The sequence below is a fragment of the Onychostruthus taczanowskii genome, unplaced genomic scaffold (assembly GCF_017590055.1).
Source record: "Onychostruthus taczanowskii isolate IOZ18803 unplaced genomic scaffold, ASM1759005v1 scaffold19, whole genome shotgun sequence".
Taxonomy (NCBI): Eukaryota; Metazoa; Chordata; class Aves; order Passeriformes; family Passeridae; genus Onychostruthus; species Onychostruthus taczanowskii.
The window spans coordinates 6,951,597-6,968,755 of NW_024499128.1; the positions used below are offsets into that span (position 1 = coordinate 6,951,597).

At 40.1% G+C, this 17,159-nt stretch overlaps 2 protein-coding genes across 4 annotated transcripts; one reads left to right on the forward strand and one right to left on the reverse strand.

Annotated features, from left to right (window-relative positions):
• Nucleotides 1-366: 366 nt before the first annotated feature.
• Nucleotides 367-13,289, forward strand: EIF2AK1 (eukaryotic translation initiation factor 2 alpha kinase 1). Of its 3 annotated transcripts, XM_041401418.1 has the most exons (15): nt 367-497; nt 928-1,086; nt 2,281-2,417; nt 3,098-3,129; nt 3,589-3,688; nt 4,376-4,456; nt 4,809-4,908; nt 6,530-6,581; nt 6,865-7,252; nt 8,343-8,454; nt 9,918-10,024; nt 11,707-11,842; nt 11,957-12,036; nt 12,380-12,613; nt 13,087-13,289. In XM_041401418.1, exons 1-15 carry the CDS (start codon nt 437-439, stop codon nt 13,207-13,209), a joined length of 1,902 nt encoding a protein of 633 aa, XP_041257352.1. In that variant the 5' UTR covers nt 367-436; the 3' UTR covers nt 13,210-13,289. The 3 variants fall into 3 exon arrangements, with proteins under 3 accessions (XP_041257352.1, XP_041257354.1, XP_041257355.1); XM_041401420.1 differs by lacking the exon at nt 4,376-4,456; XM_041401421.1 differs by lacking the exon at nt 367-497 and having other exon boundaries at nt 954-1,341.
• A 189-nt stretch (nt 13,290-13,478) lies between these two features.
• On the reverse strand, nt 13,479-17,148 carry AIMP2 (aminoacyl tRNA synthetase complex interacting multifunctional protein 2). Its single transcript, XM_041401422.1, has 4 exons — nt 16,978-17,148; nt 15,206-15,412; nt 14,495-14,726; nt 13,479-14,000 (listed from the first exon to the last, which is right to left on the reverse strand). The coding sequence occupies exons 1-4, from the start codon at nt 17,098-17,100 to the stop codon at nt 13,615-13,617; spliced, it is 948 nt and encodes a 315-aa protein (XP_041257356.1). The 5' UTR covers nt 17,101-17,148; the 3' UTR covers nt 13,479-13,614.
• Between the last annotated feature and the right edge of the window lie 11 nt (nt 17,149-17,159).

Here is a 17,159-nt window from a genome sequence, read left to right on the forward strand (position 1 = left end):
AGGCGGGCGGGGGGAGGAGAGGAGGCGGCGGCGGCGGCGGGGGGAGCAGCGAGCGCCTCCGGGTCACACGGGGACCGGCACCGCCCCTGTGCCGCGGCCGGGAGCCGCTAGAGGGGGCTCGGCGACCCCCGGTCCGGGCGCGGGGCTCACGCGGGCTGCGGGCGGTGCCGGTCCCCGTGCGGAGGGGAGGGGACGCTCCGCTCCCCGCCGCAGACCTTCGGTACGAGGTCCTGCCCGCCCGTCCTCGCCTCTCGGGCCGAAGGTTCCCCTCTCGGGTTTATCCCTCCAGTTCATGTTTTATCTCTCCGCGCCCAAAGAGCGGCCATAAACGCTGGCCCGGCCCCCGGAGCCGCCCACGGCGGGCCGGGCGGGCCCCGCCGGCCGCAGCGGATGGGATCCCGGTGCCCGGCATGTGAGGGGCGGGAGGGCTGCGGCCATGCGGGCGTCGGTGCCCGCCATCGAGTTCCCTGAGGAGAGCCCGGAGCCGCGCTTTGACGGTAAGCGGAGCCGGCGGCAGCCCTGTGGGTGAGCGAGGAAATCGCCCCTTTCCCCCGGCTGGCGGGAGGGTAGAGCCGTCGCCTTCCTCTTCCGTCCTTCCCCAGCGCTCTGAGGTAGCGGCGGCCGCGGGGGTGATGCAAGAGCGGGCAGGCCCTCAGCTGCGCCCTGCCCTGAGGCCGCCGTGCGAGCTCTCCCTGCCTCGGGCACGGGGCGCCTCGGCCTCCCCGGGGAGCTGCTTTCCGTGCACACTTAAAAAAATTAATTAGGTTCCTAATTAGCCTCTTAAAGCTGCTCGCTCAGTGGCAGTTGTGGTGCTGCCTCTGTGAGCCGGGGTTGTGGTGAAGCTGTGTGGCTGTATATTGTTTTCATGTTTAGGTAAATAGCTGTGTACTGAGACCAAAGTTCATTCGTCTGACTGTCCTCTTCCAGATTCGGATGTGCCGGCGGAGCTGCGAGTTGCAAACGGGTCGCAAAAATTTGTGAAGTTCACTTCGACCATCCAGAACCAGCTGCTGCTTGTGTCACTGCTGGAGCATCTCTGCCACATGTACACGCACAACCCCGTTCACTCCAGGGGTTTGTTCCGAAGTTAGTAAGAGGAGCTCATTCCTGTCTCTCAAACCGCCTTGCTGCAATGTGTACCAGACCTTCTGAGTAGAGTTACAGTGTAATACCAGTACAAAGCTGTAGGTTTCATCCCACTGGAACAAGAATGATTCTGTGAAGAGGATGAATGCCTTGAATCAACTAAACTGGCAATGACAACTTGTCTTATTTTTGAAAACAGTAACAGAATATTGCTGTAGATGTAAGGATCAGGCAGTTCTGCTTCAGCTAGATCATGTGAGTTGCATCATGAGGAGGGCAGCAGGGTAAATTATATTACTGTTATGTGTGATCTAAAATCCTGGTAGAAGAGGAATTTAATAAAATATTTATCAAGAAATAGTTGCAGTAGAGTCTTCACTAAATATTTCAAAATTTTATTTTGTGAAAATCTGAGTAAATACCTTTACATGTTCTTTATTTTGCCATAAAATCTCTTGATATCATTCAGGGAATTTGCATTTTTTAAAATATCTTCTTGGCATATGACTTACTGTGGGTATTTTGTTCATTTAGACATATACTTAGTGCATTTAAGAAAGCCTACCCAAGGGGTTTGTCCTTACTTTACGTGACTATAGAAAATAAAATCTAACGTGTTTTTCATAGCTGAAATTTATGCCATTTATAACATCACAGTTGGACCCATCTCCAGCATTTATGAGGGTTTGTTTGCCACAGTTGTTTTACTCCATATGAAAAAGATGAAGTGGTGGAAGGGAGTGACTTCATTCTCTTATTATGAATATGTGCACAAGTGTGTGGCTTTGGATGGAAATTAGAAATTCTTGACATTACCAATTTTGATTATAAATGCATCCTCATAATTGTGAACCTGCTTTGAGTTTTTCTTTTCACTGATGAAAATAAGTCCAAAAGTAAAATGTGAGTGAGTGGGTGGATGTTTGTTTAACTTACCTGCTGAGGTGAGGAGGAAGAGGAGATGCAGTTGTGACCCTGGAAGGCATGGCAAATAAATTGTATTTTGTGAAGGGATTCCCACTGGGCAGATCTAGTTTGGATTAAATTGCTAAGAGTACAGGAGCAGCATTAGAGGGATTGTTCAGTTTTTCAGTCACGTTATCTGTCAAATAAGATTTCTTGTTTAAAAACTTTGTGGTCTTACTGGATGGCTTTATTTAATATTTTCTGACCTTTCTCTGTTCCTTTGTGCAGTTCTTCGTCAGACTTTCACAAGAACAGGGTTACTCTCCCCTTTTGTCTTTTGTGATGAATTTAGTACTATAAGACTGCAGCACAACAGAGCCATTACTGAACTGATGAAAGCAGCTAATCAACAAGTGCTTAACGGGGTAAGCTTTGTTACATGTCTTTGGCAGCCTCTGCAGTAAGGAGCTTTTGTTTAGGGATTCTTTTAATATTGGATTGGGTCTTTTTAATAATTATACAAAATAACTCCTTAGCTCTTTGGGATGGCATGTGCTGGTTCTGTAGGTGCAAACCAGTTTTTGAAGCCATCAATATTTTGTACCTTATTAAATAGTAATAATAAAGTAAGTTAAAATATTTATAAACAAAGGCAAGGTGTTGTAAGTATTTTTTTCACAGACATCCATTTTTAACTTTAAACTGTTGGTTATGCTAACACTCATATTTATATTAGTGGAGGGTGTAGTTTGTGTGCTTGTATTTCAGGCTGAATCAGAGCTGTCTGCTTATCTCGCTGCTTGAACTAAGCTAGTTAATTTTGTTTTAAGCACATTTTAGAGCCCTCATTTTATCCTGTTTGCCAGCAGAACTCTAAAAGGGCATTAATCTCTCCAGCAGAGAGATGTTAACAGATTACCAGTGGGATAATAATACTTCAATTTGGTGAAGCTCTCAGCAGCATGTGAATGGCTGTCAGTAACCTCATTTTTTTCCAAGGAGGTTGCACTTTCTGTGTTGATGAAGCTGTCCATGCCACTGGCACAGCAGACATGTTATTCTTTTTATATGGCATGTTTTTATGTTGGATTTTTTTGTTTCATAGGAACTTGAAAACGGAGAGTCTATTGCAATTGGGTATGTATTCAAAGCATGTAGAAATACTAAATTAACTCCTTCTCCAAAGTTCTGTGCTCCACTCTGAATTATTAATACTGCATTTCATATTTTGGCTCTGAAACAGAAAAAAAGTTAAAGGTTTCTCCAAATTCTCAAAATGATGTGGTGATAATTTGTTCTTCAGTACAATTCTTGCAGTCAGTGCCGTTGTTTAGGAAAACAAGATTTATCCAGCATCAATGTAAAAGAAACAATCTGAACACTTTTGTTAAAACAGAGTATGGATTTGTAGCACATGTGCATGCTCTTGCAGTCTGCTGGTTTTCAGTGTTCACTGAAACTCAGGCTGGTACAGTATGGTAATGTCAAAGTACTTTCTTCTTTTCATAACATGAATAATATTTTTAGCATGTGTACAGCTGTATCTTACTTGTAAGTTGTAATTTAGTTTAATGCAGCCAAACTTTTCTCAATTAGGGAAAAAGAAGTTCTCTTTGAAGCACAGACTTCACGATACTTGAATGAATTTGAGGAGGTTGCAAGGCTAGGAAGTGGAGGATATGGCAAAGTATACAAGGTATTCTTTACCTCCCATGTAAAACTACTCTTCTTATATCTAGTTTTTTGTTGAAATTTGGAGTTACTGTTTTAACTGTATTGCCAAATGTTTTTTGAATCAAGAGGTGCAAATCTGTGCCTTACAGGAAAGTTGGTGTTTCATTTCAAAAGCTGCTCAGTTGCAATTAGTTTTGTTTGTCAGAAGCAGGATATATCAGATGTTTTACTTTGTGTATTTTGACCCTTTTAAAGTGAATGAAAACTCGTTATTTGACGTGTGAATTATTATGATATATTGACTGTACATAGCATCAGAAGTGATTGGTCTGCACTCCCCAATGCTTTAGTTGTGGCTGCTTTTAAAAAATGAGTCTCAGTATGAGCATAAACTGTCCAAGCCAGTGTTGAATTGTGTTAAGTACTTGTAGTGTATGGCCAGCCCAGGGTTCCCCATGAGGTATGTGCCATGTGGAAATGACAAATGTGTCTCACATATTTATTAAAGACCTGTTAAGCAGTTACCAGGACCTATCAGTGTCCCTGTATGACAGCAGGGGCCTAATCCCAGTTTCATTCCCTGATACAGGTGATATTCCATAGGAATGGGGTGCAGAAAAATAAAATTTTAGAAAATAGTGGGTTCAAAACGATTTAATTAATCTAAGCACATTAACATTTATTTTTTTCCTGTTGCAATTGTTTTCAGGTCAGAAACAAGTTAGATGGTCAGTTCTATGCTATTAAAAAAATTAAAATTAAGAAGGCTACAAGAAGAGATTGCATGAAGGTATTCTTCTTCCTGTGTTTTGCCCCTGTTTTAACTCCTCTGTAGCCTATTCTGTTCTAACTTATTAATGTAGCTAATATAAGTTTTTATGCATTCTGAATTTCTAAGGGTTTGAGCCTATCAGTACGTAATAGAAAAAAGTAAATGTATTGAAGAACTATTTAATTACTTGACCTTGGTAATCTCTGCAATGATGAAAATCAATTTGTTTTAAAGCTTTCAATTTTTTCTGTTGCTGTAACAATTTCATCTGTTCTTTCTCTCTAAGAAACTTACTTTTTTGTTACCTTGTATGTTTACTAAGCACACAGAATAAAGTATAAAGGAGTTGTGGGATTTTTGGTCTTTTTAGGTGCTCCGAGAAGTCAAAGTGCTGGCTGGGCTGCAGCATCCCAATATTGTAGGCTATCACACTGCTTGGATGGAACAAGTTCAAACAGTACATCCAAAAGGAAAGTACAGTTCATTGTGTAATTCTTGCTTGCATCTTACAACCTCTGTATTGTTATTTTCAGGAGTCTATTACTTTTCTGATAAAATGACTATTTTTTTTTCCCTCCTTAAAAGAACTAAAAGAAAGGGAAATTACAGGGGATCATCAAATCCTTCTGTGCATTCAAACCCTTGTTACCAAATAATTTATCTGTTACTTAGTGATTAATTTGGAACTGTGGAAATATCAGCTTTACTTTTGGTAATATATGAGGAGGATTTAAAGTTGTGTGAAGGTCAGTGAAATGCAGTGAAAACCTTTTAATGCAAGAAGTGGTGAGTTGATGAGGAGAAGAATGAATGCTGAGGAATGACCTGCCCCAGATATTGGGGGGAAAGTGATGAATAGAGCAAAAGCCCCACAGAGTTGCAACTATGTTTTGAAGTCTCAGAAATGTAGCAACACTAGAATAAACATCCCAGTATGCTTCTCTTCAGATCTGGAAAAGATCTAGGAAAAACTGAAAGAACCTGGAAATACATACTTTTAATGATAACCCCCTCAACATCAAAAATTCTTTATTTTGCTTTCCAAGTTAGACTTTTTAAATTTGATTAATTGTATTTCATAGTCTTGCACTGACAAAGCAATTGATTTTTTTGTGTATCAGCTACTGTCTGTAACTGTTGAGAATTTATCTACTTCTGTGTTCATTTTACACCTTTTCAGTTTTTCTCTTCAGGTTCTTTGTTCTCAGCTCTTTGCACACTCTGTCCTTTGGTCCCTTTGTAACCCTAATCCATTGGTCCCTTTCTAGTCCTTTCCTGGAATGCCTTTAGCAATTAAATCTTTTGATCCTCTCTTAGTGGGAGGCTTGGTTATGCTCTGTATAACTTTATTGCTTTCCAAGTCACTGACTTGTTGCCCAGCCAGCCATAAGCACTAAAGAAAATGCATAAGTGCATAGGAAGTTGACAGTAGAGTAAAATAGGCAAAACTTTTAAACCAGTGATCCAGAGAATCTCAAGGGAAGCAATTGTTTAATGCTGGGAGTCCTTCATAAGTATTTAATGGTGGTAATGGAAGAACATAATGAAATCTATAGGTAGCTTCTGTGGTACTTAATGGTTTCCCTTGTCTTACAAGAGTGACATTTTATATTTGCTTCTGTGTGCTGAAACAGCTTTTTCATATAAAAATGCAATTTTAATGACAATTATTTCCAAGATATCAAGTGTCTTCAAAACAGCAGCAGTGTGATGTGAAGGGTGATGCCTTGTGGAGCTGCTTCTTTAACTGTGTGTTATTCTATACTTGTAAATCCTCACTTTGAACAGGCTGACTTCTGAAAGATGAAGTCTAAGTAGATATCTATGGAAGCCCAGCACAGCCCATTTATTGACACTGTACAACGTATATTTTCTTTTCACTTAAAGATAAATGAAATACACATTAGGGTAGCTTCTTAGTAGACTTAACAAGCCCCTTTTGCAGCAGCAGAAGTAGAGGTAATCTAGAGCTATCCACAGGTAACAAAGATAAATTAAGGGAGGTGCTCCAGCTTAAATGGTAATTTTTAGTAAATATGTGGATACAGTCTTTGTTTTATGAAATACCATATTTATCTTTGCATCCAACAGGTAAAACAATGATGGAGTTGCAGCCACTAGTTTTGGAACAAAAGAATAGCAAGTGAGTATTACTAATCTCAGTGGTAACATATTCAACTTCAGCTGTGTATCTGAGACATTGCTGTGTGAGACAGCTCTCCAAAATACCTGCTGGTAGAAAGTATTAAATCAGCTGGAGCCTGCACTGACAGTATGTAATCCTGGAGTTTTATGTGAGGAAGCAGCTGAACTCTTACTTGGGAGTGCTGTTTGCAATTTGGGAAAAAAAATCAGTATGGTTTATTACAAATAGATGGTATGAAACTGTGTACTTACTTGGATTTCTCTACCTTTGTTATTTTCAGTGATCACTGTCACATCCAGAGTGTGGAAAGTGGTAGTTCAATTATCTTTGCTGACCTTACCTCACAAGAAAAGAAGTCCTGTGACAGTACCAGTCTTAAAAATGTGCATAGAGAATCAGTGCAGAATATGGATGTAAGGAGTGACTTTACAAACAGCAATAGCAAAGAGTGTGTGAAACCAAATAAAGGTGAATTATCCACAGAACTACAAAGAGGCTTTGTAAATAATGGTAACAGTTTATCAACTGATGTGGACAATCATTCAATACGGGGACCTCATTCCAGTCTGGATCAAGATGCTAGCACTGAAAGCAAGTCCTGCTCTGAAAGCAAGTCCTGCTCTGAAGGATGCTCCAAAAATGAGGTAGCACTCTGTGGAGAGTTCGAGGTAAATACAGTTCTCTTTAAGTATCCTTATCTGCTGTGTAATTTTAGAATGTTTTTAAAGTAGTTCAATAAACAGCGAAAATGAATCATTTGTAACAATAAATTTAGAGGAATGGAATGACTGCAAGTAGAGCCAAGAGTTCAGACAAATTTTCTTATGTGGGTAACATCACTACCAGGAAGCTACCAGAGGAGCTGGCAAAGCTCAGCATCTGTGAGGAACTTTCCATGTGCTAGGCCTCTTGAGTCCTTTCAAAGTACCTGCATGAATAAAAAGTGCTACTGCTGCATTAAACGGCCTCCTCCAAATTGAAAATTTTTAGTTTTCACTAATGAAAGGTAAAACAGCTATTAATGATGAAAGTGTTTTGGTATGTCATGTGGTGCCCATGCAGTGTAGGAGTACCTGGGAAGGAGATAAAAGCAGATTTAGGTAGGGAATCACTTGTGCTTCTAAAACCTTCTTGTCATTTATACCATACCACTGAAATGTTTTGTATAACACAGCCAGCTCTGGAAGGCTTCAAGCTTTTGCTATCATTTGGAGTTCCCCCTTGCAAGAAACCCAGTTTTAAAGGTGTCTGCTTGAGTTGTCCAGGTTATCAGATGAACTGGTCCGTTACCAGAAACTGAGCTACATATTTATGGTAATAAATCAAACAGTTGGACTCAAAGGCCTTTTCCAACCTAAACAATTATGTGATTCCATAAAATCCTGTATCAATAAGTTGATGTTTTTTTACTGCTATTTTGTATTGATTAAGCTGGAATAAACCTCTGTTTAGTATTTCTAGAAGGTTTCAGACTCTAATTTGAATATCAAAGATACATCTGGCAGTTTTGTTAGCATTTATCATATAACAATTGTTAAAATTTGAGGAAGAAGCAAAAAACTTCCCAAAACTAGATAGCATTGTTGCATCTGTTTTTTGAGTGCAGTAGATTACTAATACTATACTTGATGTCCTTTTGCTACTTGTTTTTGTTTAATAAACTTTGGGTTTATTTGCTTTAAAGACAAAAACTAATAATAATTATAACTAATAATAAATACTGTTCATGTTACAATGGCAAAATTATTTTTCTGTTAGGTGGAGTATCACTTGATGCTTCATATACAAATGCAGTTGTGTGAAATATCCTTGTGGGACTGGATTGCTGACCGTAATAAAAGATGTAACAAGAGATCAGAGGACACTTCTAGTAAGATTCATCACTGTCTTATTCATTGTAAAGCAAATAATTATTTTTTTTTTGTAATTTGAAGTACAGTTATCTAATTTTATTTTACTTCAGCAGCTTATAATACAGATCTTTATTAAATTCTTTATTCACTTAATCGAATAGCAGCTTGTATTGAATTTGTGCATGATAGATGCTGGTAAAAGAATTGAAATTCCTGAGTTTTAGACAGCTCTTCAAAAAAGAATGAGTGAATGCCTGAGGCGTAGTTGTTACCAGGGGAGATCAGTCTGGGCAATACTCCTTATTTGGAACAGAGTTTTTTATTGACAGAATCTGCTGCTTCTCAGAAAGCTGGTTAAAGGCTAATTTATCTGCTGCAGAAAATACAATTATATCATTTGATCCAGACAGGTTAATTTGTAATAGGTTAAAGAATGTAACATTGACTTTTTCTGAGTGACCAGGGGGTTCTCATGCCCTCCTACCAAGCAGTCATCAGTAACTGTTGACATTTGGAAGAACAAATCCAATGCTCTTAAAGCAGTAGAGATTTGTTCCATTCTCTGGGGTGGTTGTATAAAAGCAGCCTGTGCACATCAGGTTGTAAAACAAAATGTGTTTTGTTTTGGTTTTGTCTTGGTTTTAATCACTATTAAGGTAAATCTGTTGTTTTCATTCATGGAGACAGGTTTACCAGCAAACTGTCAGCTGACTTCCACTGATCTCTCCTGTAAAATGTATATTTTAGCTTTCATGAGCTAAATAATGATGTTCCTGGTCAGGAAATGACAGAACTATGATGGCATTTGAGCTTGCAAAATGCTGTTTTCACACCTTTTCATGGAAAAGGTGAATATTATCATAGATTAGACATGAAGAGATAATCCAAATGTGAGTAAATGGTGAGTGTTCAAAAAGATATGTTAAATATGGTTCATTAGAGCAGGGAGACAATGTAGTTTAATAAAATAGTAATGTGGCAAATGGTCGAAATAAGGAGGTGCTAAGTTTATTTAGGACAGCTACAGCCAGAGGAGATTGAGGAATTTCAGAGGGTAGCACAGCAGCAGAAGATTAGGAATAAAACACGAAGAGTGCAAAGCAATACAGACAGCATGTCACTACATAAATGATGATGATTTTGTTTGGAACTGTATTTTTCATGCTAGGTCAGGACTTACATGAAAGTAAAGAGTTTGTTAAATTCATAACCAAATAACTGTCTGATGGGGTTTGGAAGAATCTTTTCAGAAGGATATATGTTCCTGTTCCCTGAACTTTCCACATTTTTTGGAATTTTGATGTTAGTGACTTTTGGCTGATTCAGAAATATCTTGAGAGAAGCATGGCAAAATCCATATTTAAAATATGCTCATTCTGTTAAAAATTTATTCCACAGCATAAATAAACATAATTCAACAAGACTTACCACCATAATCTTACGTAACTCAGTAAAACTAGGTGGAATAATTTGTTTTAAGGTCCATACCACCTGGTGGATGTTCGCTGGACAATGAAGATTTTCCAGGAGGTAGTAGAAGGAGTTTGCTATATCCACAGCATGGGAGTGATGCATCGAGACATTAAAGTAAGTTCATCAAATTATTACTTGAGGTTGAAGAAAACAAAGACAATTTACATTATGGGAGAATAAAAGCCACTTCATAGTTGCATTAGAGATGACCTGGGCTCTTAAGAATTTAGTTGTTACATATGAGAAAATACATATTCTTCTCTATAGCAGTGCCATGCTTTCTTTACTATCAGGGTAGTAAATAGCATCCACTGACTTACAAGTGGATTTTCAGTTCTGGAGGTGTTTTCTCCTTTGAAGCCATTTTCCTGTCAGAAACAGGCATGGTCAGATTGCTTTTCTTTTGTCTGTCTTTAACCAGGGTAGGACCTTAATTACCTAAAAAAAAAATATTTTAGGTAATTATGAAAATAAGCAAAGCCCCTTGACTACACCTCCCTTTGTTAACTGCATACAGTTAGCTTTTGAAAATATGTTCCAGTTGCTTGCTTACTGATAGACCTGAATAGTAAGGAGGTGAATGTGTGTTTTCCTACTTTGCTTCCTACTGAGGTTTTCTGCATCTGATACAGCAGCTGTATGAAGAAATCATGATTGTTAAAACTTCACATGTGGAAGCTTTGAACTACTTGAAATCACTCAGTCTTCACTCTGGATTAATTTTCATTTTTCTGTCAACTGTTCCAGGCTGAAAACTTTCATTTTGCCTTCCCATTTAGCATCATCATGGCCTTATTGTCCAGAGTCTGGTAGTTATATAAAGAATTCCACAATTCCATACACTTACTGCAGACCTGGTTTTGAGCCAGTTCTCATGGGTTTCACCATATATTCTTCTAATGGTGATTTTGCAGATACCTAGCAGAGAATGTAATTTCTGAGATAATAATCTAAGAAAGTCTTCCAGTGTGTAAATGTCTGAGAACAGAAATCCAGTGGGTGGGTGTTCTGGATATGTTTTTACTTCAGTGGATATGAGAAGCCTAGCAACTTGTTCAACAGTGCTGCATCTTTTAAGTTTGATCTGCATTGAATAAAGGAAAAGAATGGAGATTGCCCATCTCTTGTTAAACTATTCACATCTCCTTTATACACTAATAAAAGACCCAACTATTTCCCTTGTGCCACCTGAGCAAGTTGGGGGATTTTTCTAGGTACATAATGCTTGCATTTCTCCTCCTTAGTGGTCCTAAAACCAAAATTTATGGATGAAAACTCTTTCAGTTTTCTGAGTCAGAGCTCTCAAGTCTGTCATCATTGGGCTTTTTTCTCACAGCAGCTTTCCATAACCATGTAGCATATTGCAGCTGCTTATCATACAGAAAAGTGTATTTTGGTTTGTATTATGTCTAGCCCAATGATATTTAGTCATCCTTCCTGCTCCATCAGTTGGTCAAATTTACTGTCCACTCTTGCCTGTTCCTGTTCTGCAAATTTCCCAGTTTCTGTTGCGGAAAAAAAAGTACTTAATGTTTTCACTAAATCTTGGGGTTTTTTGTTTTGCTTTTCTTCCTTTTTTTCTAGATCCTTGTTCTAGGTATGTGGTCTTTTGGCCCAAATGGTGTTACTAACACATGATTTGGTATCAGCAATGACTGTTTTTTCTCTCCCACTACTAAAAAATGTTGAATAATCATACCTGTGAAACACTGGATTTTACAGACTTTGAAACCACTGAAATTCTGTAATTCTCTATATAATCATATTTCTAAATTGTATTCTGTCTTCATTTGCAGCCTAGAAATATCTTTCTACATGGATCAGATCATCAGGTAAAAATAGGTGACTTTGGATTAGCCTGCAAAGACCTTCTTTGGGATGATGCAGGCTGCAGACAGAACGGATCCGTTCTGCAGACGGAACGGATAAATGGTAAGAGAAGAAAGTGTAATGGCTTTCAGTGTTTAAGTTTCTATGGTATTAAACTCATTAAACTGTTGCTTGCAAGGGTAACAACACTTGCTATGTCTCAATTGCCTTTCAAAGGACTGACACATACTTCAGGAGTGGGAACCTGCCTCTATGCCTCACCAGAACAACTGCAGGGATCTCACTATGATTTCAAGGTAGAGAACTCTGTTTTGTTTCTTCTTTTCTCTATTAACATGCTAGATAATAGAAATAAATCAAGCCTTTCAATTGGCAATACATAAATGTTCCTCCTACTGCCACTCCTAGCGTTTTTGTTGAAACATGGATTTCAACTTTGCCTTCTCATTTGCTGCTAAAGCAAAAACTTTTACTGTGTTGAGAATGTGTATCGATTTGAATTTGCGTTTAGTAGTGTCATGATGCTCTTCAAATCTCCACTGTTGTGAAACTTTTTCATATAATGATTTTATAAGAAAAAGAAACCCACTAAGTTAAAACAGCAGTTACCCCAGAACTTTCTCTTCACTTCATTAACAGTCAGACATGTACAGCATGGGTGTTATCCTGCTAGAACTCTTCCAACCATTTGGAACAGAAATGGAAAGAACAGAAGTTCTTACACATTTAAGGACTGGCCAAATTCCTCACACTTTCTACAAGAAATGGCCTACTCAGGCCAAGTATGTGAAACTCCTCACCAGTCCAAGAGCTACGGAACGCCCAACAGCGGCTCAGCTTCGGGACAGTGAACTCTTCCACACCACAGACCAGGTAACTTGTGCCAGCAACCCCAACCCTTACAGCCTAAAGAAACACAAAGAAAATGCCCTTTGTATCCCTGGCTGCATTACATGTGTTTGGCTTTGAACTTAATCACACGTTCTTCTTTAAACTCTTTTTCTGATTACAGTATTTAGGCCACTGTATTATTTCTGGTGTCTTTGCAATGAGATAGCTGGTCATTAACTTTAGGCAACTTCCTGAAGACTGTACAGTTGAGAGGCATTTTTATAGGTCAGAAAAGCTTTCCAAGCTTTTCATCACATCTGCAGATTCTTCTAATCATTTTTCCTTTCCATGCCCCACTGCTTTGTGGATTTAAGTAATAGTAACAAGAATGTAGAGTAGCTGAGTGCTGCTGCTGCACTGTGTTTGTAGTGGATTGCAGACACAATTCGAGTAGGTCAATAAGGCTTTGTATCCTTGCTTAGCTATAAATGAAGTAAATTGACTCTCATTTTCAGGTTATTTCTAACCTCCAACAGAAGGTGAGACAACAAGAAGAAGAAATACAGAAACTGAGGGAGACAATAAGACAGCTTTCTGAAGAGCAAGATGAACAAACAAGACAAGGCTCTCCTGTTTAAGTACAGGAAGAACTACCCTTGAGTGTGTGTTAAATTATATAAAATGTTTCTTTTTTACATAAAATACTTCAATGCATTTTTATTTGGCTGTCTGTTCTTAAAAGGTATTTATCCTTTTGCCTTGACCAAAGGCTCCTGAGAAAAGAATCATGTTGCAGTGGAAAAACCAAGAGCACAACTTGTATTTACATAGGATTAATTTACATACTGTAGCCATTGTACAAACGTGTTACGCAAGAGTTACAAAAAAGGAAGGTCACACCCAAAAGGCAGCTGTAATGCTTTTATTATTTTAGGATTCTGTCCAACTGTAATACCTAAAATACATCTCAGAAAGGACTCAAACATTACAGCAGACAGGAGGTGGAGTAAGATTAAAACAACATCACTGTGAAGGGTACAGGCTCACTTGAGTAGCTTCATCACAGAGCTGAAAGGGGCCAGATTCTCACAGGACTTCATCCACTTCTGCACGTTGGCCGGGGCGGCGTTGGCAGAGCCCGCCTGCTGCAGCGCGCTCCAGGCCACCACGTCGGCCAGCGTCAGTTCACTGCCCACCAGCCACGAGCTCCTGCCCAGGGCAGCGTTCATGGAGCGCAGCACTGCTCCTCTCTCCTTGCTGCTGCCTTCTTTCAGCTGGAAGATGGCTGTGTCCACCCAGCTGTCGATCAGAGTTGAGGTAACTGCATTGTACTTCTGCCCAAACAGGGAAAAGAGAAAGCGAGCGATGTTCCCCTCTCCTTCTATGGGGCACATGGTTTGAATGCTAAACTTCATCTGGGGTTTGGGAACTGAAATTAACAGAAGGAAAAAAAGAAAGTGAATCCAACATAGTAAAGAAATTAACTAGAATGGTAATTTCATGATGAACATTTGTGATGCTAGCACCACCGTTAATATCATTAACCTGATGAACAGTTCTCAGTCTTGTGGCATAAAGAGATCACTTTTTGAAAAATTCAGCCAAATCTCCCCCATAATTTCTCTTCTAGCTACCTTATTTGTAGAAACTAAAAAACATTTTAAAAAGCCCCCAAAACCTGAGGGTACAAACAACCCTGTCAATGCCACATGTATTTTAACAGCAGTAAATATGAACAAGAATCTCCTTCTTCTGGCCCAGCACGATTCACAGCTATGAAAAGAGAACAAAAATGTTTCCTGCTTCTTCATATCCACCATATGTCAGCAGAAGGGCACCAAGGCATCTGTGTGCAAGGGTTTATAGCACAAGTTTCATTTTCTCACCTATTGTAAAATACTGATCTACAAATTTCCTTCTTACCATCTTTCCAAATCAGAGTAAAGCCCAGCTGATACTCATGACGTGCCTGCTTCTTAGTCTGCTCTCCAAAGCATTTCAAGAGGTTTTCTGGCACACTTTTCACTGATGAATGTGTGTGAACAGCTGATAATATTTTGTACCGTTCACAAAGCAGACTGTGTATCACTAACAGTGACAGTGGAGGTAGAGAAGGATTTGCATTGATGACAACATCTTTCAGAGCTCCATAATCCTGAATGGAAAGTAAAACATTCAGCAGGTAAGACACATTCCAGACCATACTCATAACCATTGCTTTCATTTGACACCAAAATGTACATAAGTCATGCACGTGTATATCTGAAATTCTAATGATATTCAAGTAAATAAATTCAAGCTTGGACATTTAAAACTTGTGTAAACATCTTCCTTCCTTGACATGTAATTCAAGGATATTACAGGTAAATCCTACTCCAAGATGAAGCCAATGTTAAAATTTCCAGTTTAGTAACAAACAAAAAAGCAACTGTTGAAATTTCAAAATTATATCCAAATGAGCACATATAGAACTAGTATTTATAAGTGTTTGTATCTATAATCTGGATGGCCAAAATTAAATGGTAACTGTAGGTTGTATATTGAGTTCTGAGTGTCCCAGGTTTTAATGCCCTACTTCCAGGGTATTAAAATGGGAAAAAGTACCTACCAATGTCACTGCTCAACTAAACTCACCTTTCCAAGCATCAGATCTAAATCTGCTCCATTTGTTGTCAAAGGAGAAAATTCATCAGTTTGAATGATATTTGTTACATCAAAGTCAGCATCTGGGGTGTGTATCATCTTGGAGAGCCCATCCACAGCACTCTTCAGTTCATACAAGCGCTTCAGAATCTCTTCCTGGCGGGATTCAAGTGCTTGAAGAGATGGGTCCACCTCTTCCTACAGGAGAGGAACAAAAAAGGCCATGTAAACATTCACTGCTCAATGCCAAAATAGTGCACAGCTCACTTAAGGTTAAGTTTTGAAAGACTAAACACCTCCAAATAGCCAGACCATTGTGAATATCATGGGCTTATGTCTATCAGAAGTCTCTTATCTGTACAAGTGTGATGAGATATTTAATAATTTCCTTAAACCTTCCTGCTTAATAGATTCTTCTAAACCATTAGTTACAGCAAACTCTGTAACACAGTCAAAATCAGACAAAGAGTTGGCAGTGAAGTGCTGAACGATGACTGAAAAATCAAAGACAGCTTGTCAGGTTCTTTTCAGCCCAGAAGAGCAAAGGTAGTAAGTTTGTGGTACAGCAGCCAAACAAGGAAACTTTTTGACAAGTCAGGTAGTTCATGAAAGTAAAATGCCTTGCAGCTTTAGATGTGGATTCAGACTTTGTTTCAAAGAATATAAATTATAGTGGGAAAAAAAGACCATGGGCTTTATTCCATGTTAATACCAACCCAGCTTTTTATCTGTATTACCTCACAAGCATCTCATCTTACAATCTCTTTTAAAAGAAAATGAAAAATATATTCCTGTGGCAAGTTTTAAGTCTACAAGCTTAAAGTAACGTTAAAGAAAATTTTTCAAATAGCCTATTTCTAAGCATCCTGAATGAGGATTAAACAAACCCAAACTATCATGGATGAAGAGAAACAAGGTATCCAAGTAAAATCTTTATATCCACTTAACATAATATTGTCAAAGACAAGGGAAGACGTCTTAAGTGACCATTAGCTAGTGCACAATTCCATACTTTGCAATGGGAAGGTACTTCTGTTAAGTTCTGCCCTAAAGTTAATCCTTCTCAGTGTCTCCTCCATCGAGCACAGCAAATGCGTGGTGGCATCAAGTTTCTGTTAAGTTCTGCCCCAAAGTTCTCAGTGTCTCCTCCATCGAGCACAGCAAATCCGTGGTGGCATCAAGCTAAAATCGGCCACAAGCGGCTTGTGAGAATTCCATGCACTCCTGGCACTGGAGAGAGGCTGCTCAACTAGGCCCATGTAACACGGTATTCGGCATTTTTGTCTTATTTAAGGCAAAAGAAACGGAGACGAGAAATAGAGGGTGTGTATCTGGCTGAAAGGCGAGCCGAGCCAGCAGAGCGATGATGCAGCAGGACGGAACGCGGCCTGCTGGGCACTCTGCAGGGCTGGCAGGGAGCTCAGCACGGCCATTCAGACAGAAAAACCGCGACAGCGACACACGCGAGAGCCCAGAAAAGTTAAAATGAGAACTACTGAAGGCTTTAAAAACATTACAGAGAAATTCCTGAAAACGCTGGTTTTATTTAACCCTCGGACGCGCCGCTTATGGCGAGGCGGAGCCAGGGCCCCTCCTGCGGGCTGAGGCGGTGGGACTCGGCCCCGTGAGCTCTTCGGAGGCTGCTCCCGGTCCCTAACAGGGGCTGGGGCTCTCACCGGAGGGAACACCGGCCCAGGGGCCGCATGCCTGACCTCGCCAAGGCGAGCACCGAGCAGGTCCTTCCGCCCACCCCTCGCTCCTACCTGCGGCGGCGCGGCGGTGCCGGGGGCGCGGTGCAGGTTGGGCAGGGGGTACATGCAGGTGGGCAGGTGCTCCGCCAGCACCCCGGCGCTGTGCAGCGGCCGCACCTTGTACATCGCGGGCATGGCGGCTCCCGCTCCGCCGCCGCCGGCCCGCCCACCCCTCCGCGCCCATTGGCGGAGCG